At 42.0% G+C, this 23457-nt stretch overlaps 2 protein-coding genes across 14 annotated transcripts in view; both read left to right on the top strand.

Annotated features, from left to right (window-relative positions):
- klhdc8a (kelch domain containing 8A) overlaps nt 1-2217 on the top strand; it is a 78912-nt gene extending 76695 nt beyond the window's left edge. For all 4 annotated transcript variants that reach the window (XM_035631843.2, XM_035631844.2, XM_035631845.2 and 1 more), the window contains one exon: nt 535-2217. In XM_035631843.2, the coding sequence (XP_035487736.1) occupies nt 535-588 (54 nt within the window). In that variant the 3' untranslated portion in view covers nt 589-2217. The remainder of the gene's footprint in view (nt 1-534) is intronic.
- An 8573-nt stretch (nt 2218-10790) lies between these two features.
- The window catches only part of slc41a1 (solute carrier family 41 member 1), a 30122-nt gene continuing 17455 nt past the window's right edge, over nt 10791-23457 (top strand). The window contains exons 1-6 of one of the 10 annotated variants that reach the window (XM_035630804.2): nt 13739-14091; nt 15772-15882; nt 16113-16220; nt 16634-16908; nt 20813-20899; nt 21925-22032. In XM_035630804.2, the coding sequence (XP_035486697.1) occupies nt 16205-16220; nt 16634-16908; nt 20813-20899; nt 21925-22032 (486 nt within the window). In that variant the 5' untranslated portion in view covers nt 13739-14091; nt 15772-15882; nt 16113-16204. Of the gene's footprint in view, nt 10905-10944; nt 11387-13737; nt 14092-15771; nt 16909-20812; nt 20900-21924; nt 22033-23457 lie in introns of those variants that run through there. The other 9 variants (XM_035630803.2, XM_035630800.2, XM_035630801.2 and 6 more) reach the window with 9 other exon arrangements.

Below are 23457 nucleotides of genomic sequence, written 5' to 3'. Positions count from 1 at the left end.
ATATTATATAAAATATATAATATATATATATATATATTATATATATATATAATATTACCTGCCAGTGTGACACAAGACTTTTAAAGCTCAAAAACACAAGCACAAAACAAATTCACCTGCAACCATTAACATGCTACCCCGAACCGATTCCCTGCCTGTTGGTTTTAACAAAAAATTATGTCACTGATCAGTGAATGGCTGAACAGCTCTCCATTGTGGAAAATCAAGTCCCATCTATAAGGTGCTGAATATCTAATGTTGGACAGTTTTGAGTATTATTATTATTATTGAGTGCATTATCATTCTTATATCATGGCCAGGAAGAAAATTAGACTAGTTGATTATGATTTTAATTAGTTAACCCTTTAGTTTAAGTTTGGTTAGTCCTTTGTAAAGTACTGTTGCTTTGGTGATCCAACTGTTGACAGCGGCTGTGTTAACTAATCTTCATTTATTTAAGGTATTGAATTCAGTATCAATACAGAAACAGCTTTTGTCTAAGCACCTGGTACTGTATGTTTCTCACTCTTCCAGGTTCCCAGCTCGGCCCATGAGATCCTCTATGTGAAAGAAGAGGAGTGTGTGTAGTGACTGACACCAGATCAGATTCCACTTCCTCTTGTCCGTACAACGACCCTCCTGATTCAGACTGTAGTGCAGTGTGTGGGAAGCATTGAAAACAATGGGAGAGATGGGGTTTGCCTGAATGTCCCTGACTGTGTCATATAGTGTAAGAGATAATGCTGCCCCCTGCTGGGCTGTACTGACACTGAGACCCACGTGGAAGCACGCATGCACAACGGAGGAGCGGGCTCTTTCTTTACACCAACTCATGTCTCCTGGTACTGTTAGTACGTTACGCCTCTGCGTTGTACGTTGTAGTGCATACTTGGAGAGGAAGATATATTTTGTAGCTATCATGTCTAGGAATGTAGACAGAGAATATATGGAAGCCTTTGGCCCAATCCCATTTCTCATTTTTAACTTATAGCGGCGAAACAGCACATCATTCTAGTTGATAACGTTACATATGTGGCAATAATATAACGCATAACGCTAGCCTCTTTTTATTTTTTGCAACTAGCGTTTTTTTCCTCATGGCTTTTATTAAGAAAAGTACCATAATACATTGAAACGCCGAACAAAGGTTGTCACACAAATTTGTGAGTTTATTTTGTCGCCTTGGACATTTTTTCAGCCAACTTGCCCCTGATTTGCAAGGCATATCTCACAGCCCTCCGTTTGGAGTGTGGGTCTGAAAAATCTCGTTTGGAGGGCCAGCTAGCCCTCTGCCTTAGCCCTCCCCTCGATGCCAGAGGGAATTGAAACACCCCTACCCCTACACGTGAACATTAAAAACGAGGTGTAGGGGCAAGGGGTAAAATGGGATTGGGCCTTACTGCGTTTTATGTCATATGTGCATTTCATGTTTAGTTTTGTGTCTTTGCATATGCTCTGCAGCACACATAATAAACACAGACAGTGTGATTCCCACAAAGGGTTTCCGTTTAGTTTGACCAAAAAAAGCTATATACTCTAGCAAAGGAAAGTCAGCACAGATGGGGAACATTTAGTTTTAAAACTGTATTATAACAACATTTGCACTAAGGCAATCCATGCTGAGTGGGGGTTGATTTTAATATCAATCATTTCTATTATAATTTATTGTAATAACACTGAGAATCTTGTACTACCATTCTTCTGTGGTAACACTGCACATTTGTTATTATTACCATAGATATATTAATGCATTGCCTGTATGAAATGACAGCATGCTGTTTGTTTCTGTGATGTGTTCAAGTACCAGAAATCTGGTTTAGGCAAATCATTGGATTCTGTGTGATTCTGATTCTGATTGTATTTTATTCCTGAAGCAATACAAATCCTTTTTTTTTATCAGTGTTTCGTCTGTGCAAAGTGTGCTGTGCAATGATTATCATCACTTAATAACTTTTTCAATCAGGTTGTGATACTATAGATTTGTATTTGTGACTTGAGAGTTATTCTACTAAGCAGTGTTATGTTTGCTGCCGTGATAGACAACACCACACCGGTAGATAGATAAGATAGATAAGCTGTGGAGTATTCTATGTTAATAATTCATTTTTATTTTAACATGACCAATCACTCTCTGTTCTGCCATACACAAAATCAAATCATGTAAGTTTGAGCATATGAGTCGTGTTTCAGTGGAATAAACGGGATCTGTGTTTTGTATCATGCTTCTTTCACACTAGATGGCAGTGTACACACACATGAACCGATTAATTACAGTCTGAGGCTCTCCAAAGTGAAGCAGTACAAAATTGACAGCATGACAGATCCCCCAAAATAAAGCCGAAACCATTTTGATCGCTCTCTGGTGGATGGCTGCATTATAGTATAGGTCTGACTACATACAGTATTGTTACACAATTATAAGTGGCTGTCATGATGACTGTTATTTTAACACTATCACACAGTGACAGACACAGCGGAGACATGAAGAGACATTTTTGTGCCTTACTCTGCTTCAACATCCCCACCTAATTATGCGGCCTAAACTTAAAGTGTGTGATTAGCTTTTAGCATGTTGCAATCTGATCAAAGCCCTGGATTTTGATAAAGTGGTGAGTTGTTGAAACAGGTGGGGAAGAAACCTTTATTAGATAAGTCTTGGTGACAGCAGGTAGAATGAGAAGTTTGGCCTCCCGCCAGTCGTTCAGTCTGCTAACAACCAGCTAGTGTCCCAGTTTAGCCTTTTAACCTACCGCCTTGACTCCAGTCAGCAAGTCTCCGGGCTGCCACCTTCCAGCATGCTAGTCCTCAGCCTGCACTCCAGCCAATTTGACTCCAGTTTGTGAGCCTTCAGCCCTCCTGTCTTGAACCAGGGCCGGCCCGAGGCATAAGCGGCTGCTTAGGGCCACCAGGCCAAATTTCATGTATGTTATATTATGTCAATGCCAATCTCATGTTAAAGGGCTGGCAAGTTAATACTGGATTAATCAATTCAAACCAAAAGCAATTAAAATGGTTAACTTGTTTATAATAATTGCATCACACTTACAGTCTTGGTAGTGTAATGCATTGTCTGCTGGTTTATTTTTGATAGTTTTCAGCACATAAAGTTCAGTATGCCACTATCGTCAGTTGGCTACTTTTAAGATTAAACACCATAGAAGCACAATGGCTGACATTGGTCAAATTTCTAATGAAGTTGATAATGGGTTAGTTAGATTTACAGAAGGTGTGCGAACGATCAAGCATTGACAGAAGTATTGGGCCCTTCTGCTTAGGGCCTCATTTAGGCTGTCTTGAACCAACATGTCAAATACTCCTGTTTCCAAGCCAACAAGTTTCCTGTCTGACCCTGAGGACCTTGATTAGTTCCCTTACTTTGGGACCCACCTGACTATGTCACTATCAGTCATTACCTGACTGTCTCCCCTGAGTTGGCCATCTTTGACTGTTCAGAGTTCGGGGTCCCAGCAGGTGTTGCTCCTGTTCCTGTGTAGTGTTGTGGATCCCAGGTGACCACATCGGCTGTCATGATCAATGCCCTGCCTATTTCAGAGTCAGTTCCTGAGTTGTCCAGTGCCAAAATCATACCTGTTCCCAAAGTTTGTTCAAGTCGTTAGGTCCGATATCAGCAGTTTAAAGTGGTATGTCTCGTTTGTCTACCAGTTAGTGTTTAGTTTATAGTTTCCAATTGACAGTGTACACCTCCATGGATACTGTCATTGCTGTGTAATATTAGAGAACTGCTTTACCAGGAAGTTGGGGAGGATGGATTTTCCTCAAGTTCTGTTTGCTTGGAAATTCTGTTTGCCTGTTGGCATTATACCAGCCTTTTTGCCCCAGTCACTGCTGGATCATCTGCACGTTTCTGCTACCTGTTTTTATTTCTCTGTTGTCTGTACCAGGAGACCTGCATGCCATCCTTCACACATCTGACTAAGTCTGTTCAAAGGTACTGCATGACAGATCCCCCAAAATTAAGGCGAAAACCATTTTGATCGCTCCCTGGTGGCTGGCTGCAGTGTAGGTTACAAACCAGCCCATCCATTTTAGCAGATGAAGACCACACTAGAAGGAACACATTTTTCTCAAAGATGGTTCCTGTCTTTTTAGTTAGTGATTATCATGTTGATGTTTGTTCAAGTGTTCATGTGTCTGATGCATTTGGTTTTAATTTAAGTTTCATTTGATGCTGTGAAAACAGAGCGAGACCATAATGGGGGCAGAGGGTGTGGCCGCCCTAGGGCCCAGGCTTAATAGGTGCCCCCTACTGGGCTACCTTTTGGCTGGACTGCAACATTAGATGTCTGCATCTGTCACTGATTGGTGTTGGTCATTGAATGTGACTGGGTGGGCAAATAAAAGTGACTACAACATTAACTGATGAATTTTCAGATCTAGCAAGGCGAAAAAATGGATCGCAAATCCAATGCGGGTGCATTAAAACACAAGGAGCGGGAATGAGAAAAATCTGATGCTGTGATCCTGTGCTCCTCTTACATCTTATCTTTCATCTGTCCCGTTTGGATTGAACAGGGAAATTCAAAGTATCCGCTAGCACTGCCCTGGAAATGTAACCCATAAGCGGGATATTTTGGGCAAATTTTGAAGGAATGAACAGGGGCAGTAAACTAAGAAGGTGCCTAGATTTTACAAATAATCAGAGCTGCATAGCTCCATGTAAACTGGAATATTAATGGAAAGTAAATTTTCCTCATACATGTAAGCATCCGGCTGCATGGAGTTGTAGTGGTAAGCGCTGTCACCTCACAACAAGAAGGTTCTTGTTTCGCCATCCAGTTCGAACCATCCAGGGCCTTTCTGTGTGGAGTTTAAATGTTCTTCCCGTGTATGTGTGGGTTGCTAAGGCTGATGCTTATCCAATAAGGTGCAATCCAATAGTCAGGCCTATAATCATATAATCAAAAACTGCTGCCACGTTGCTTTTTTCAATGCACCTGAGAGATAATAAAGTTCACTGTTCAAATTCACTGAGGTCATTAAGGCAAGAAAGTTACTTGATCAAAGTATCAATAATTAGTTTGATTCTCACTGTTCATTTTTTCAACTTTGTTTTATCTTTTGACGTGGAAAAGGCTGCAAAAGATGTTGCATTAAAGTATACCAGTTTGGCCAATAACAACCAGTCAATATCTTTATTGGGATCATGGCGGAATAATTCTGTGTTGATTCTCTTGTTCGATACATGCTACTGTTTTTATGTTACAGGTCTGTTTTGTTTACTTGGACACTTCAGCAACTACATCCTGCAGTCTCCACTTCCTTTCATTGCTGTATCACTTACCCAGCAGCGTGCATCACTGCGACAGAGCTCGCAGAGACAGATTCAAAAGAGATGAATTGACACTGCACAGTGTCGTGTATCAGTTGTAATCTGTCTCTGATTGTCTGCTGAGAGGTCATATTTGTTCTGCGCACAAGGTTTCCTATATAACTATATTGCTTAATCTATTATATTAGATCATACATTATAAAATAATCATATCATCATCAAATGTGATCATTTTATTGTTATTAATAAAATACAGTAATGGTGTAAGAACTTTTGTCGGATAAAAGGGATGCACAAAGATCAATTTTGGATAGTCACATAGGTGCACACACCTGCGCCCTACAACTGCTGAGGTTGCTGGTATCATTTAAGGATCGTTCTGATGTTTCTTACATATTGAGAATCTATTACATTGTGTGTTGTATTTTTATTTGTTGCAAAGCTATTTTCAGTATATATGAAAAATACTGGCAATGACTTGGTGGCATTTAACACAGGCAGGTCTGTTCCACACTCCTCTCTGACCTCAACCAAAGTATTTTTGTCTCCATTCCCCATTGTCCATCGCTCCATGATGTCATGATGATATTTTGTTTAATGGGTTAGCCATGTGCTGCCTGCAGGAGGTTACTCTTCACCCACCCATGCACACACACGTAACAGCACACCAATCTTTCTGTCATTTTCACAAAGATTAAGATGTTGCAGAGTGTCTTTCTGAATGAGTAACTTCATCAATCATCTTCTTCATCTTGACACGCGGACACACACACATATTGGCAGTATGTTGTACAATGTTGTAAGTGAATTAACTTACCTTTGACCCCAGGCTCATTCATTACAAGAGCCTGAGGTCAAAGGTCAGCTCATCAGGCCGTCAGCTCAAAGGTCAGGTCAACTCTTTGATACCAAATTTCTTAAGTTCCATAGTTCAGCTGGTTTTTGTTAGAAATAGTAAAACAATCACAGTAGATGGCTAATTGTTATTTATATTAAAATCTATAAGGTGCCAATCCTCAGTTTTTATTTTAATGAGATCGTCTGTAAGATGTACCGTGCTTGTTCACAGTTGAAGGATAAGAGAACACTTGCATAATAATGTGCTTGAGTTAAAATGTATACAGCCAATATTTGCAAGTTGTGCTAGTTTTAAAGGATAATTCCAGTTTATTCTAATTTGGGTCATTTATAATAACATTGTTCAAGCAAAGTACTAATTTTGTATTGTTTGTCCCCATTTTATCCCTGGTCCTGTGTGAGTGTGTCTGTGTGGGAAGTTGTCAATCAGCCGGCTACCTGCCACCTCTAGTTTTTTCTCCAGCTCGTCCATATTGCCAATGCGGCGGCCGCGCCGCAAGTGGCAGGTTACAAAAAATGAGAGGTGCACGACCTCGAGATACAGTCCCTATAAGTGCATGGAAAGTGATGTCGCAAAGCGCGCACTTTTCCTTGAGACAATGTATGTTGTGATATGGCACTATACAAATAAAATTGAATTGAATTTAATTGAATGTCAAAATGACGTCACCGCTGCCCTGCGGACGGATCAATGCGTCAAGCATAAACCCAGCTTAACGCGCAGCTTTTTCAACCAGACCATGCTAGATCGTCCTTCAGTAGCACAACACATGCCAACTCTTCTTTGAGAAACATTTGTTTTGTTGCCTTTGTTCTTAAGAAAATGTTTGTAATTGTAACGCAAGCACAAATTGTGCTCATGTCCTCTTTTTTTTCAAATGATTTAAATATCCAGAGATGAGCGGAAGAAGGAGAAACACTGTAAAGAAATAACAGAACTGGAGTTTCTACCGTGTTCAGTGACAGACTGAGCTGAACTCAAACGCATACTCTTCGCAGACAGCTGGTGCATCCATTGCTAGCTAGCTCACAGCTAAGTCTGTACAGTTGTTAATGTACATCATTCTCCATCTGCCATCATTGACTGATTTTTGTCCTCTGATCTAATTTAATCATCTTGTCAAAACTACATGACTTAACTGTATGTCCGTTAAGCTAATTAAACCGATAGAATGGGGGGACCCAATGATGTTGACAGCGCTCTCACTGCAGGACTAAGATTGGAGGGGATGGAGAGAGAGAGTGAGAGAGCAGGGGAGTGTGTTCGGTGGACAGCCATTCATCCTGAGCTGAGGGAAGGTTTCCAAATCTTCCCCCTGACATTTTTCTGAGCTCAAAGAACCCCCCCGGCACAGAAGTGGCCCGAAACTGGCACAGACCGCCTCAGCGTTGCCAGGGACAGCCACTCTGCCGAGGTGTTACTGGGGCCAAGGGCTGTTTTGTCTTTCCTCCTCACCTCACTTCCTGGTTTGGAAAAGGAAGCTGGAGGATCATTAACCAGCAGAAGGACCTCATTGCACTGTGCCGTATGTCCACATGAAACCACGTCTCCATTCAGTTAGCTATCTCTGCCTTCATACTCTTCCATGTCCGTGTTTGAAAAATGTTACAATACGTCTTCTCGTTGGATGAATACAGTCCTATCGACCTTATATATTTCAACATCAAAGCAGCGCACTGACTTGCTGCTGCTTATAATCACCATGCGCCATAGTTATAAAAATAGCGGACAAAGGTCATAAAACATACTGTACAGAACTAATGACTGCTAGCATTGTGTGTAATCTTTACATCGTCTTTTAAATCCATTATCTGTGATGCATGTTCCTAACTTTGAGAAATATATAGTTGGCTGTGTGTTTACTATAGCCAGCAATGGCCACCTAAAGTTGAGAGATAGAAATGGAAAATAAAAGGTTAAAATGGGTCAGCGGCATCAGATCTGTGAGTGGTGAGGAAACCTGATCTCCCAAAATCCCCTTCTTGTTCTCATACAGGGACTTTCTCTATGTAGCACAATGTCAAAATAACTCCATTCATTTAAACCTAAATTCAGAGTAAATACCTTTAAAAAATACAATCAACAAATTCAATTGTTATTCTTTGTAAATATTTTTAATCTGTGCTATTTTTCCCAGGTTTGAAGGTTTTTGTCCTTGTGTGAAAAATGCAGTAGTCCTCAGTTCTCTGGCCTTGCTCTCTTCTGGGGATATTCATTGTCAGAAGTATCTTAGCAGTTTTTAAAACAAGTTCACTTCCACATATCAAGCCAGAGCAGCAGGAAAATGGGTGTGATCCATTGCAAACATGCAAGCAAAATAATTGTGTCTCACTATCAGACTGAAAATGCCTTAAGGACACATATTTTACATTCACCAGTTGTGCTGAGTTTAGAGACACATAAAGGATATCCTGCCAGTGAGGAATATAATAAGACTCACAGCTTGCCTAGTCAATACTATATTATCTGTACTGAACTTAAGAATGAATCCTCTTAGCTCCTGAATCCTCTTAAGGGCAACCCGTGTGTTTCCACTCTCCATGCCTGCATTCCTCCAGGGCCACAGTCAATCTCTCACAGCTCTCTGAATATCATTAGGGCCCTCATAGAAATTATATACCAAGGAAGTTAAGGAAGTAAAGAGCCCTGGAAATAGTAAACTGAAATGGCTCAAGGTGACATCAAGAGACTTCCACAGAAATCGTGCAATGATTCAGTAATTTTGATATTTTGAAGTGTGAGGGCATGAAAAGAATAGGTGTAAATAATAAAATGAATGTCCGTTGCATTCCTTGGCGCTGGGTGCTGGTATTGTTCATGGTGGCTCACTGCCACGATATCTCATTTGAAAATTTCAAAAGAACGGAACCTTTATTAATACCAGTGGTTTTGCAATGACAAGACAACATGTATGTTGTGAAAAAAAAGCCCAAAGTAATTTGCCATGGTCTGCTAGGTTTACCAACAGATACAATAGATTTAAGAAGTGATTCTATTGTCTATAGTCATAGTCAGGTGTCATTTTACACTTGTGCTTAGTGGCAAACCAAAGAAGTGCATTCAGTAATGTCTCATATAACTCAAACTATATATTTAATATATATATAAAATATATTTACCTGGCCATCAGGGGCAGTGTAACAAGTTGTTAACACGTCAGCAAACATGTTAGCCTACACGTGCCTCCTCACACTGAAGAGACAGAGAGCAAAGGTTTTTTGTTGTTGTTGATATTTTGGTTTCCACTACCTACAGCAAAAACTATCTGGCTCCACAAAATGCCAGTGTCAGTGCTATTGACTTCACTAGCTAGTCTCTAGACAATAAGCTAAAAGATGCTCAAAAAGTCCTGGATACAACTGTGGAAAGCTGCATTTTTAAATAGAAGGTAATTCCCTGTAAATATTTTAAAGATTTTTCCCAATCCCTACATATTAAGAGATAGTACATCTAAGACAATATGTGAAAGATGCCACTTTTTATCCAGTTTGACAGACGACTTCTGTGGTAGTTTTATACCCTGCCATAAATATCCTGTTCAATCAGTCCAATCAATGAATGACAAAGATGCCCAGCTCAAAAAGTGTGGCTATGATTTCATCTTTCAATAATGTGCATTTGTGTGTGTCCGGTGTGTTGATGGTGGTGGGATGTGTGTGAGTTAATATATTAACAACAGAAAGCTGGGGTCTGTACTACGAAGCGATTTCAACATACCCAGGATATGTTTTCATTATCTAGTTTGACTTAACCTAACAAAGCTGGATATCATCTGTCTCAGTTAACCCTGGGGTTTCCTATTTATTTAGTGTGATAAACTCTCCCTCTGTTTATCAGAAACTGTTTAACCAGAGCGGACACATGAAAAGTCTGGAAAGCTAGAGCTCAACAGCCCACGGAAGTGAAAATCCCATTCATATTTTGAATCAACATTTTGATTATTCGCCATAATGTCGTAACCACGTAGATTTACCACGAGCTACAAGGTTGTGAAACGATGGCATATGCACCTGTAGAAGTCACAAGTCGGTATGATATCAACCTTGTTTTCAGAAAAAAATGTTTTATTCGCGATATCATTCATATCATATCACGTACTACACTACCCAAAAGTGAACATCGGCATCTCTGATTGGTTGGAAGTTGTTGGAACGGCATTTGCAATGGTTAATGGGATGAGTAGTTCCTTCGCTCTTAAAATAGTTATGTACTGTCTTGTACCTTTGCTTTTTTTTCCCATTTTCCCATTATTTTTTTGCTCCAAATATTTTTATTTATGGTAACGATTCATCTTGTGGCTTATTGCCTTGGATCCATGCTTAAAACTCTTTATTTAAATATTTTATGAAACATCAATGGAGTGACTGAATCTGAAATTCACTTCCCGAACCGGAGCTGTTCCAAAAGTGGGTAGTCATTGTTGAGCTTAATACCTACTTCGCTTTATTATTTGTCACACTACTCTAAACTCTTTTTTCCCAGACAGGATCCTGTAGAATGATGACTGGTTTTACAGTGATCTGATTGGTCAGTAGTTGGACTGGTGACTGGTTTGATCTTTTATCTCGAGCTTCACCTGTTCCAGAGCAGGTTAGCCATTCAGCGTAAGTTAGAAGAGAACCAGCTTCATAGGAGGGGAATTTAACCTGAAGTTACCTTCATAACTGCAAATCCTGCTTCGTACTAGAGGCCTCTTATCATCAACAAAACTGTCAGATTGATGAAAAATGTAGACGACTTTGCTAATATTCACTGGTATTATAATTTTTTTTTTTTTTACCGGGATGTTACATGATAGTATTCCTATATGGTTTTTGACAATGTAAAATCGAAAAATTCACTTTTTCAGAAAAAAAAACCAGAATGAAAAAGTCAGCCCCTTTCACACTGGCCAAAAATCCCTCTTTAAACCCGATAACACCCGGTATTTTCTGCATTTTGAAGACGTTTAATCGGCATTCAGTCCCGGGTCAAATTAAACCCTTTTCACACTGGCCGAAAAAACAGTTTAAACCCGCCAACTCCCGGCATTTTAAAAATCGTGTGAAAGGGGTATGACTATGAAATAGAACCAGGTAATTATCGGCTTCACCTCCGATCTGCATTGATGTGAATCTCACACCCGGGTGAACGCGCTAATTTGCGCAATGAGGGAGGCAGTGAAGGCTTGTCTCCTCCGTCGGTAACTACGCTGAGTTTGTATACTTTGAAAGACTGACAAAAGTACATGACATAAGGTAACGTTGACCATCATCTCTGGCTTCTATGCTGGCTGTTTTCTGTTGTTTACCACAATGTTCTTCTTTGTTTTATTGTGCGCAATGCTCTTTACTGCCACCCATGACTGCCACACTGTTTTCCGGTCTGCTTGCAGTGTTAAAGTGGCAAATTGACCCACGTTTAAAAAACCCGGGTCTACATGGTCATTTTGGTGTGAAAGGGGTATAACTGGGCGAGTGCTGACTTACCGAAGACCTGAGAGGTCCGTAATCATGTCCAAGATGATAATTCCCGGATGGATGGACATGCAACAGAGTGTTAACAGGAATAACAATAAAAGTTGTAATTGAAAAAAAACAATAAAAAATATGTATATATATATACATATAAATGTATATATATAATACTGAGAATGAGAACAACACACCTCAAAATAGTTGACGTTAGTTACCTTGAGTTACTTGATAGTTTCTCATTCTCCTTCACAGTAATAGTTTGGCTTTACTTTATTTTGAATTGAATGAAAATTAGTGAACCTGAAATATTACACCCAACTGATTGCAAACAGGTTATCTTAGAATTTGTAGCTTGCATGTAAAAAATGCCACAATTAACACAATGGAATTCAAAATCAGAGGAATCAGCCTTTAAGATGTCCTTAATGTACCTCACATGTTCTGTGATTGACAACGACAGAATGAAGCTGAAATTTGACTCGAGCGGTCTTATTTGCACTTACTGTGTGAACAGATATCTGTTCCAGGATACAATCTCCCCGAGTCATCTTTACTGATTAAAATCCATACAGAACCCTCTCAATTGTTTGAAAAAAAACAGTACAGGCCACTGACTCTAGAGATGCACCTATAGATTATAAACCATGGTAACTTCACACTCCTACTTTTCTGTCTTGAATATTCAAATTGAAGGAAGACTAGATATTCAATCATATGAAACAATCAATGAACAACATCATCATCTTTTGTAGGCATGTAGCCTACAAAAGATGATGATTCATCACAGGGTATAATCTTACACATATCCTATTTTTTCAGGCAAAAGTTTGAGGGTTACAGTGTGGTTACATCTTTGGGTTATCTAGAGAAAAGCCTATTTGCAAAGAGTTCAACATTTTGACAATTAATATCTTTGCTTTAATGCCCTTAACCCATGGGTCTGGGTGAAAAGAAGCAAACACAACCACCCACAGACCACAGTGTGCCGCACTGTGACTGACTCATTCCCATGTCATTACTGGATGTTTACGCTGTGTACAAAAAAAGGCTTAGCTCACCACTTTGCAAGCACATGGGGTCTTGGGGGTTGGGGGTATGGATGGATTGTAGCCTCTGCTCTCTGGTTGATGCCGGGGCTGCTGATGCTGAGCTGAGCGACTGTATGGCAACAGGCAAACAGCCCGACAAAGCTGCAGGTCCTCTGGGGACGTTGTTAGAGCTGCGGCTCTCCTAGGAACAGTATGAGGACGCTGAAGCAGCGTGCAATTTATCTGTCAGATAACAAACAAAACACACGCACTTTCCAGTCCCCAGATGAAAAAAAGGCCTCGGTAACACATTATGCAATGTGAATATAACAGAGAAAACCCCCCAAAACACAAATCAAAAAGGCAGTAAACCCATACAATTACATAAAATACCACCAAGTTCGCGAGACATAATTGTTTTGACACTGCTAGGGGGGAACATCACTAAACATAAAACTGAAATGCGAAAAGCAAACACATCCCTAATGATAAAGTTCAACTCTGAGGCCATGGTTACAAAGACATCTCTGGCTTGGTGTTTGATCTTGACAGATATAGTGTTGAGGAGAGCCCCCACTGTCAGCCTTTGCTATATTGCACAGTTCAGCCTTATCTGAATATTAATATTACAAGCACTCATTATGGGTCCCTAAACAAAAACTATGGTATTGATATTTTTTTTCTGTCTTACTATAGCTCTATTATCGTATTAATTGTGGATCCCTGGTTCTGTTTTGTATTAAAGGTCACTGTTGTAACTTCAACATCTTTACTTATGTAAGGCTTGCATTTATTTAGTGTCTGTGTTAGTGGATGAGTGACTAAAATTCACCAGGTTACACAGTGTTGATGTGCGTGTGTGCCCATTCATTCATAAAAGCAGACTTATGGTTAATATAAACTTTCTTGGCCCCCTTGGTAGTAAATTAGCAGGCTTGTGGAGGAGACGGCACGGGCACTCGTTTCCACACACAGGGGGGCAGAGGGAGGGGACAGGCTTTTGCGCAATGGAGACAAGGGGTGGGGGGTGGGGGGGAGGATAAGAGGGGGGGGGGGGGGGGGGGGGGGGGGGGTGTATCGTCATCTCGGAGTGTGGGGGGAGGGCCCGCCTTGTGGCTTCCTGCCCCCCTGCACCGGACGGGTGTATTATAGATGCGCATCCAATCAGGGGGGCCATTGGACGGGTGCAATGTAACCGGGTTCGGTAGAGACTACAGGACACAGTCATTAACCGCACTGGAGGGAGGGTTTAACCATTAACCGGCATTAACCAGTAAGGGAGCTGTGCAGAGCCGGTACCGTACATAAGGCGTGGACGCCGGTGTGCAAGCCTCAGCCCTGAGCGCGTTACCAAGAGCCGGGGGATACATGCAGCCATCCACTCGGGAGTCCTCGTCCTCTCATCGATCATCATTCTGGTTTGTCCGATCCTCCTCTCCGGACGTCTGACACTGAAAGGTAACCCAGCCACTCCTTCCTCCCCAAACCCAGGATCCTTTTATCTGACTACCTGCTGGACATTTCATAAGAGGTGCGAGAGTCACATCAATGCCTCTATCTGCCGGAATGTGGCACTTTGCGACTCAGACTGCTAAACCCCCAAGCTCTTCCTTACTTGTAGAGTCTATGTATGTTGATGACAAAGAACGCAAAATAATTTGTTTTTTCCACGAGTTACATATTAGTGTACTGGTGTAGTGAGTGACATGGGCTCCAGCCCGGTGTTGAAACGGAGAGCTCTGTGCCCTGGTTTAAATGAGCAACGGGACAGAACAGGGGGGCTCGTCTATTCAGCCCTGACCAGGGGAGCACTAATTTACGCCTTTGCCATGTTGGGTTCGGGTGGTATTGGTCCTGACTACTAAACAGAGTTGTTTCAGCGGTGGAAAGCCAAAGGCTGCGTGCGGATGTCGCAACATGCAGGCGGATGAAAGCTGCGTCAAGTCAGCAAGGACAAGACCGGAAGCATTCAGTTTGGACTTCAAAATAAGTGTTCATGTATTTATTTGAGTCCAAATTCAAAGAAAGTGTACCACTCGCTTAATGTTACCCATATGTCAGATGTGTGTTGTCAGGTCATGTGTTAAACTGACTCACTAAAATGCCTAAAAAATTCTGACAGTCATTGGTTTCTCTGCTACAGAACTGTTAAGTGTGTTTTAGATGATTCCTGTGATTTTTGTTTAGTTTGGAGAATGGCAACGAGGCAGGAAGAGGGACACGTGCCAGCCTCACCTCCACTAATAGGACTAATACAATTATATAATCCCACATCTGTTTCCTCAAAGAGGATGAGTGCGTAATTCCAAAGCTCTGCTTCATTTGGAGAAGTTGGTGGTGGATGTCTGTGAGCCCACCATTTGTTTTGATTATTGGATATCCTGTAAATATTCAGTATTTGGGAGGCTGTGTTAAGAAAATGCATGTTGGTTCATAATGGGTCTCGTATGTACGTGTTTTTAATGCGCTTCTGTAATTTGGGAAGTTCCCCTTAAACGGATATCTTGTGTGTACAGTTACTGTGAAAACGTCTAGTAGATGCTTGTGTAAGGATGGGAGTTGTTTATTTTGAAAGGTGCGACAGGAATTGTGGCCTCTGCGTTGCGGATGCTTTTGAAGCCGGTGTGACAGTCCGTTTCCAGAGGATGTAAGGCAGCACCTCTGTTAATGGTGGAATATTTTTAGACGCCGGGAGGAAATTTGGCGCTAGTTGAAACTATTCTTGAACTGACCGTTGGTTTCTCCTGACTTCTGCCACAGTGTCAGTGGAGAGTTTGGGCTTGAACACTGTGATTGTCCATTACAATGACTTACTTTGGGGATTCAAAAAGGAAGTTATGGTAGTTAACAAGTTGTCATGCGTCTCACAATATTTGTCCCTAAAGTTCTAAATGTTTTATTATATTATTGTTGCTGTAAAATGTGAGTATTGTATATATGTTATATATCTTTGTATATATAATGGTTTTCTAGTAAGGAAAATAAAAATATCTCATGCATATTATACTTTGTATGGATAATTTCACCACAGGAGCAGCCATGGTCAACTAGCTACTGATATTTCGAAATCCCCTCGAAAAGGGGCTGGATAATGTTTAAATTAAAAGCTAAATAATTAACTTATTCCTCGTTTCCCAGGTGACTGTCCACTCTGGATGGGGAGGTACTTCTCTGCTGGTAATTCAATCCTTGTACTGCAGACCTTTAAATATCTCCCTTGAAAACCTCCAAGCAGCCACATGGTGTAAGGTGAGACATTCCCTGTCCGATACACAAACCAGTCTGACGTGATCAGTGGACTGAGAGCGTGACCAGCCTGTGCTACGATCTGGCCACTCAAGACCTGTGATTTAAGCTTTTACTGCACTTTGAAGGACTGTTTACAAGTGACTGTGGGGGATTTCTGTGGTGAGTCCCGGAACGTTGTTTTCTTTTCACTTCTGTGTTGAAAGACTATGATTTCTTCTTTTTTTTGTCAGCCTACCCTGAGCACCTTGCAGTGAATGGAGAACATACTGGTTCTGCTCCCGAAGCACCGACAGGAACACAGACTCTGCAGACGCGCAGCTGCATGTTCCTTGCTACAGGTTTTTTCTCACAGAGCAGGTTTCTCCTGGTCTTTAATAGCAGCACCCACTCCATGTAAACCTCTTTAATGGGATAAATCAATTGGACTGATCAGGTTCAAAACCAGATCAGGTAGCAAATTCCATTCTAACTTTGCCAAAACAAAAACCAAGGCGCACTGACCTTTCTTTGTCAAGCCCGCTGTCTTCCTAAGGCTTCCGCATGGTACTTTGGTTGAAAGAACAAGACAAACTCCCAGACATCGACATGTCCTCCGGGGCCATTGAGATGAAGAAGGAGGGATGCCCCCTAACACCGGCCCTCCTCAACTCCAACTGCTCTGTCTCCCCGGTTATCCTCAGCAAGGGCCCTGAGGAGGTGAGCCCAGGGACTGAGGGCGTGTTTGAACTCACAGAGGTCACATCTTTCGCAGAGAGGGCCGGTGAGACAGGGGAGGATGAGGAGAGGTCAGAGATTGTGGTGGCGATGGACTGCCGGGCCAACGCCAAAGGTCAGCGAGAAGAGGACGCTCTCCTGGAGAACGCAAGCCAGAGCAATGAGAGTGATGACACCAGCACAGACCAGAGCCCTGAACCACCCGCACCGCTCAAGGAGACCTCCTTTTCCATTGGCCTGCAGGTGGTTTTCCCCTTCCTGCTGGCCGGGTTCGGGACAGTGGCTGCAGGAATGGTGCTAGACATCGTCCAGGTGAGTGATCCAAACATGTTCTGTACAGTGATTAAACAGCATATATTTATGTAATAAATTTATATTCTGTAAGATTCTAATAAGAAACAGCTGAATCCAAATAAAGGTTTCAGCATGGTTAGTTCTTACACAAAAAATATTCTTATCAAAAAGGTGGTCCTGCTCTTGAAGTATCCCGATGAACAAGTTTTAGAAAGGATTACTTAAATGTTTTGGATACTTTGGAAGACAGCAGAGGTGGGGGCAGAGAAAAAATAGTTTTGCATTAATATATTTTGGCTTTATGTGAAGAATCACACTTACCCATTCACTTACAGTCCTGTCACCTGTGCAAAACAACAGGGGCACCACCTTATTTAACCCTCCAATGAGTTGGCCTTCCTGTCCCAGGGATGGCACACACTGCTAGACACTTTGTCTCCTAATGAACCATCACACATCCTTCTATGTTAGAAATCTGACATACATGTACTTTGACATACTTCTGTAGTTTCTGTCCTTTTCCTGTTCACTCACACTTTTTCTAAGTGTGCAGTGTAGAAATGCTGGCCAGAGTCATGTAACAGGTCATATATTCCTTTAAAGTCAGCTAAAGCTGGAGGTTGCCAGTCTACTGGCAGCTCAGGCTGCCAGTAGACCAGTACAGTCACATTGTGTATACAAATACTGATGCCAACACGGGGGACCCCAGGTTTCTTTGAGCACCTGAAATGGCAGAACACTACAGTTGAACTAGCGGTGTCAAAGCCTCCATAACCATTAGGTATCCTCACTAAAACAGGAATGCAGAGGTCAAAAAAGTTTTCATGCTGCCTCAACTTAGGCACCATGCTGTTGCGGTTTCTCCAGTTTCCAAAACACTCAGTGCACGACTCCTTTAGAGGTGAGGCAGAGAAACAGGAGATAGACATGGTGAAGGGCCTTATCTTCCCCTTTAAGCCAGCCCTGCTCCTGACTGGGGGAAAACCTTGAAGTAATGCCTGCAATGAGAATCAAAGTGAGGATTCTCTTGTGAGAGAGAGCACAGTTCGCTCTGTGCATTTAGCAGGTTGTCTCACTGCCTAATTCCTTCTCCATGACACAGTGAAATGCTAACTCAGCTAATCCTCCCTGCCCTTGCAGGAAGGTAATTGTCTCCCCCTCTCACTCTCTCTGGTTTGGTCTGACTGTGTCAGTTCCTTTGCTAAACGTAAGCTTGAAACTGTAAAGTGCAAGAGCCTTAATCCCCTTATGTGTCTGTCTGAGTTTAGAAGTTGCGGCATGGACCGGTACAAGACTTCTTTGAACACACACACACACACATAGAACTTCTGGCCTCATTCCCACTTGAGGTTGGCCCAGAAAGGACTGTCCGAGCTGGTATAGAGCAGCAAGACGTCTGCATAGTTCTGCTCAGTGACTCGGTAGCAGCAGTAGCAGAATGACCTAAAACTGTCAGCCTCTCACCACCAGGATTTTTTTTTAGATGAAACCACGCCCACTTCTTTATCGGTTAATTTCAGGGCTTTGGTCACTATTTAGGCTTTGGTCATACGGAATTGGCCATAGTTTTGCCCAAACTTGGCCAGAAAAATGATAGACACTGCAAGGGCCAGACGTGTAGGAGTTTGAGGGTGACCGGTTCACTTGGAATAAAGGTTACACATGTTTTTTCCAGGGGTAGCAGTGCTAGTTTTCATGGGAATGCAAGTCTCAAAGCCCAAATGGGTGAAATGCGATGAATCACAGGACACAGTTACCCCTTACGATTCCTTCCTTTGAGGAAAACATTAACCAAGACTGCAAAATTGTTAGTGCAGTGTACTGTGATAATCACCATATGTGTGTCGGCCTCAGAGTCTAGCCGTCTGTCCTGCGCTGTGGTGTCTGTAGTAACACCAAAATTAAGAGTGGGACACAGCTTCAGCGTAAAAAACAAATACTCTAAAACTACAGGCACAAGTAAACAGGAAATCATAGTCAACATAGAGTTTTAACAATAGTCAAGCACTCGCTGCCCACCAAACATTATTTTACTCCGACCACATCCACTTGCCTGGTTTTCACTCAGGAACCACTGTGAAACCAGAGCGTGGGCTTACTTTCACAAACTGAATCATCTTTCCAGCTACTTACTTTAATTCCCGGCCCCTGCTGGGAGATGTTGAAACAGGTCATTATCGAATGTATGCAGCTGTATTCTGTATGTCTGACATGATTTGTCTGGGTAATCCATAATTACATTAACATCATTTAAAAAAAAAAAAATTTGATCTAAGGGGCCAAAAACAGTGTTTTTTTTCCCCTGAAACTTTCAAAGGTGTCCTAACAATCATTACCAACATATTTAACGCCTTCATCTGCTCCTCCCTCCCTCAGCAACCCTTGTCTCAGGCTTTCTTCAAGACTGAACTCAAGCTAACTTGATCAGGCTTTTTGTGAACTTGTAGGGGAGCTTCCATTCTCCTAATGACACACTTTGACATCTATCCTCATACTCAGAACAAAAAGAAACCCAACTGAAATTCAAAAAAGATCCTGTTTCTCTTTGTTCATTCATGCCAGTAAGGTCGTGTTGCATTGCTGATGCTCTTCTTTCATATCCAACCCCAATACACCCATTCATTTTGGCAAGGGCTATATTTGACCCTCCATGGCGTGTGTTAGCATGTGAGGCTGGACTCTGTCTCGGCCATTCATGCTGCAGCAACAGGAAAATGAAACACACACCACCTCGTGTAGTGTCTGTGACACTGCCTCCTTTTCATTGACATTGCATACCATCAGGTTCAGCTTCTAAGTCAGTACAGCAAGTACAGTGATCACAAATAAAATGGGGCCATGTTAATCAATTGGGCAACTCAACCCTTGTGGGGCTTGCATACCAGAGCCCCTATAGGTCTGTACACAGAGGTACTGGGGTTGTCTTGCAGAGTTCCTAGAACCGAGGACGTGGCCATGAAGAGGGGGGCTTGTTTGGCTCAGAGCCAGTGTTCCATGGAGACAACAACATATATCACCACGGGGAGGCAAGGACGGAGATAGGGGATTGAGACAGAAGTAGAGAGAGGGGGGGGGGAAGCTTGAAAGCATGCTGCTGTGAAAGAAGAGAGGATTGCTCACAGAGGTGCTCAGAAGGCTGCTTGGTTGGCAGAAGGCAGTGAGCCAAGCTGAGGGACTGGCTGTTGGAAGGGAGCTGTGCTTGGCCTGATGACAGCAAGCATTTTAGACAGAAGGAGTTTAACCCACACTGGAGTTTTGTTGCCACACCTACTGGTACAACTCACACTGAACTATAGACAACACCCCTTGTCAACACTGTACATCTGGATGCACAGTGAGAGTAAACACACTGAGACAGAAATGTGAGCGTGCTGGTGTGAGAATTGCAGGCCAACAATGTTTGTATGTAGTTCCAATGTCAGCTTTCTACTCTATTTTTCTTGCCCATGTCTATTTTCGCCTCTCCCTCCCTTTTCCTTTCTGTGCCTGCCTTAGTGAATATTGATGCGACTCGGGGCAGCCTGGACTGTAAGTGCTAGGGGCCTGTGGGGCGGGCTCCAAAGATAAGCACTTTTACTGGAGAATGATTGGTGGCCTCTGCCTTAGCCCCGGCTTTGTTTCTGGCCACAGTAGACCACAAACCTGCTATGACTGCATGAGCTACTATGGCTGCTCACCAGAAAGAGGCACTTGACCATAGTGACAGCCACTGGGACTCACAGGCAACCCAACTCCCAAGGACTGGCCAGCAGCCAGGGAGGAGGTTATCAAGGGTCAGGTCTAAGAATACAGACAGATTACAGATTTCATTAAAGCCCATCCACTAGGACCTGCGAGTGTGGCTGAGCAGACACATGTGCTTGCATGTACTAAACATGATTTGTGATTATCTCAAGTAGGCCTTCCACCTGTTGTCCTTTAGATTTTCCTGGTCTCTTGGCAGACTTTGATTCACACTATGTCTGTGGATCTGAGGGTAATGAAGACAGCATTGCGTCTTAAAGCTGAGGTAGGCCCCGGCAATGTAACACCAGTCCTTATGCAGAAACACGTTTCTAATATGTGCCAGGCAGTACAGAGGTCTGGAGTCAGGCAAAAAACTCAAAAAAAACTACAAATTCAACATGAATACATGAAATTAATTTTATACTTAGATCAAAGGTTCCTTCTACAGAAAAGACAGAGTAATTTGACTTTGGAATACTGTGTGCAACCGATTTCAATATTACACAGCCACTAGAGTTCAGCTGTGGACCTGATAAGACCATCAAGTTTGTGTATTTAAATGTATCAGCTTATATTCTGTAAAGTAATTGGCTGAGTCTCTGCCATGTCACCCTAACCATTACCACAACCATCACCCTGACCTTTACAAGCTCATCAACCGTGCATTGGTAAAGCAAATATAACCCCATGGTGCTCTGAGGCAAATAAAAAGTATTTCTGGCATTCCTCCTGTCTCCGTTACAGGCGCTATTTTAGGAAATGTTCGATATGGTCATTTTTACCACATACAATATAGTTCATCCTATGAGTTCAAAGACTTGTTGGTATTTACTTACTTATTTACCAACCGTAACTGGTGATGTGTAATATTTGTGTATCGTGGTTATTATAGTGAGATATGAGGTCTCCTTGTGTTGAACTGTAGTAGAAGATTGTTAATTAGATGTGGAAGAGGGGGATTGCAAAGGAAAGCTGAGAATGAAAGCCAAAGGAGGACGATCATAAATCATTTCAGCATGAAGGCCCGCTGACCTTGTTCTTGTTAAAGGATAGCCAACATAATAAATACTATAGTGTGAAAAGGTCTGTAGAGATGTACTATCTGTTCCATCATACAGGTCTGGTTTCACCACTGAATCAATATTAAAGAAGAAGGTCATCAAGACCAAGGGATATTCTGCTCCCAAGCAAGGATTAATTCTCTCTATGTAGGTGACAATGTACCATGAATCTGATAGGGTCAATTTCAATATGTTAGGGAATTTACTGATAATGTTGTGTCATTGACATTCCATGTGATCGTTGCAGCACTGGACAGTGTTTACGGAGGTGTCGGAGGTGTTCATTCTGGTTCCAGCGCTGCTGGGACTCAAGGGCAACCTAGAGATGACGCTGGCCTCCAGACTTTCCACAGCGGTAAGAGACACATGTGTGAGTGAGAGTGTGTGTCTGTGTTTTGTTGAGGGGACACTTTATAGCCACAGGCCTGCGAACCTGTATTTGTTTATCAGTTACACATTTAGAGTTCCTCTGTAATACCACAAAATCCCTTGTGTAATTTTATCCTGAGGAACTGTTTCAGTTGTAGCCCCCCCACAGTTGACCAATTGTCTCATTGCCTTTAACCCTCTAAGATCCACTAAAGCTGATTGCTGTTGGGGTCGGAGGTCATTATGCTAAACGTGACCTGGGTTTCAGACAAACTGATAACAACATTCCTGTCCTCTTCTTTGCGTTTCTAACATTTTCACTGACCCTACCCACCCTGCTCACCTGACTGCACAGTTTGGTTTTCGTTTCTAAAGCTGAGCTAAAAGAAAGTGTGTCAGGGGTTTTTATATCTCAAACATCTGTCAGAATAATATTATTATCTCAAATGTTGACAAATGAGTGGACAGAATAACCTGAACAAAGTATAAATGCATTCCTTTGAACTTGTGACAAAACCAAAGGCCATTGTATCATTGTAGCTGGCAGACAATATAAGAAAGTATTAACGTTACAATGACTCTGATTCATTTAATCAGATACTGAAGTTTTTAATAGTCCTGTAATAACAAAAGGCTCTTCTGCTGAATTTCAGTATTCACCTCTAAGGCAGTGACATGCTTGTTTGCACAAGCACAATCTGATGCTATAGACGTGCACAATACCTGTCACTTGTGACAAGGGCTGAAATGATTCCTCGAGTTATCGAATAATTCGATTACTAAAAATTTGATTACTAAAAAGGATTTGCCTCGAAGCAGTAAAAGAGGCAGAAGGAAATGTTAGAAAGTGTCCAAGTTACGTACAAGCAATACAAATGTTGCTTTTTCTGATAAGGAAACCACTCTTGTATATTTACTATTGCTCATGTTGTATGAGTTGTGTAACTCCTGCTGTAAATGGGGCAGTGCGTGGAGTGTGTGCGGTGTGGTGTGTGTACGTTCGTGGAGCGAGAGAGAAAAAAGGAGCAGTTACGAATGTGCATTCTAGCAGCAGAGGTGCAGCTAATGTTACAGCTGATTTCCAATAATAAATGCAGCAACGCCTTGGTTCCACACGAAAGTTTCCGTGTATATGTTTGGAGGGAAAATAAGGGATTTGTCCCGGAGTAGATAGCTTCGGTCCTGGAGAAACTATCTCCCTACTACTGTCCGGACGACGGGCAGGATAAAAGATCAACACTCCTCTCAATGAAGCTAAAGTATTTCTAATCCGATTACTCGATTACTCGATTACTAAAATAGCAGCCCTACTTGTTGCTTCCGCTGAGCTCTTGGCTTTAATGCCTTTTTCTGAGCTAAAGGTACCATTGTCCCTTTGTATATTCTGAGGGGTCAATGACCTTGCAACATT

This window comes from Scophthalmus maximus, chromosome 6 (assembly GCF_022379125.1).
Source record: "Scophthalmus maximus strain ysfricsl-2021 chromosome 6, ASM2237912v1, whole genome shotgun sequence".
Classification (NCBI taxonomy): domain Eukaryota; kingdom Metazoa; phylum Chordata; class Actinopteri; order Pleuronectiformes; family Scophthalmidae; genus Scophthalmus; species Scophthalmus maximus.
The sequence above is the reverse complement of the archived record's forward strand: the minus strand, read 5'-3'. Positions and strand labels throughout refer to the sequence as shown.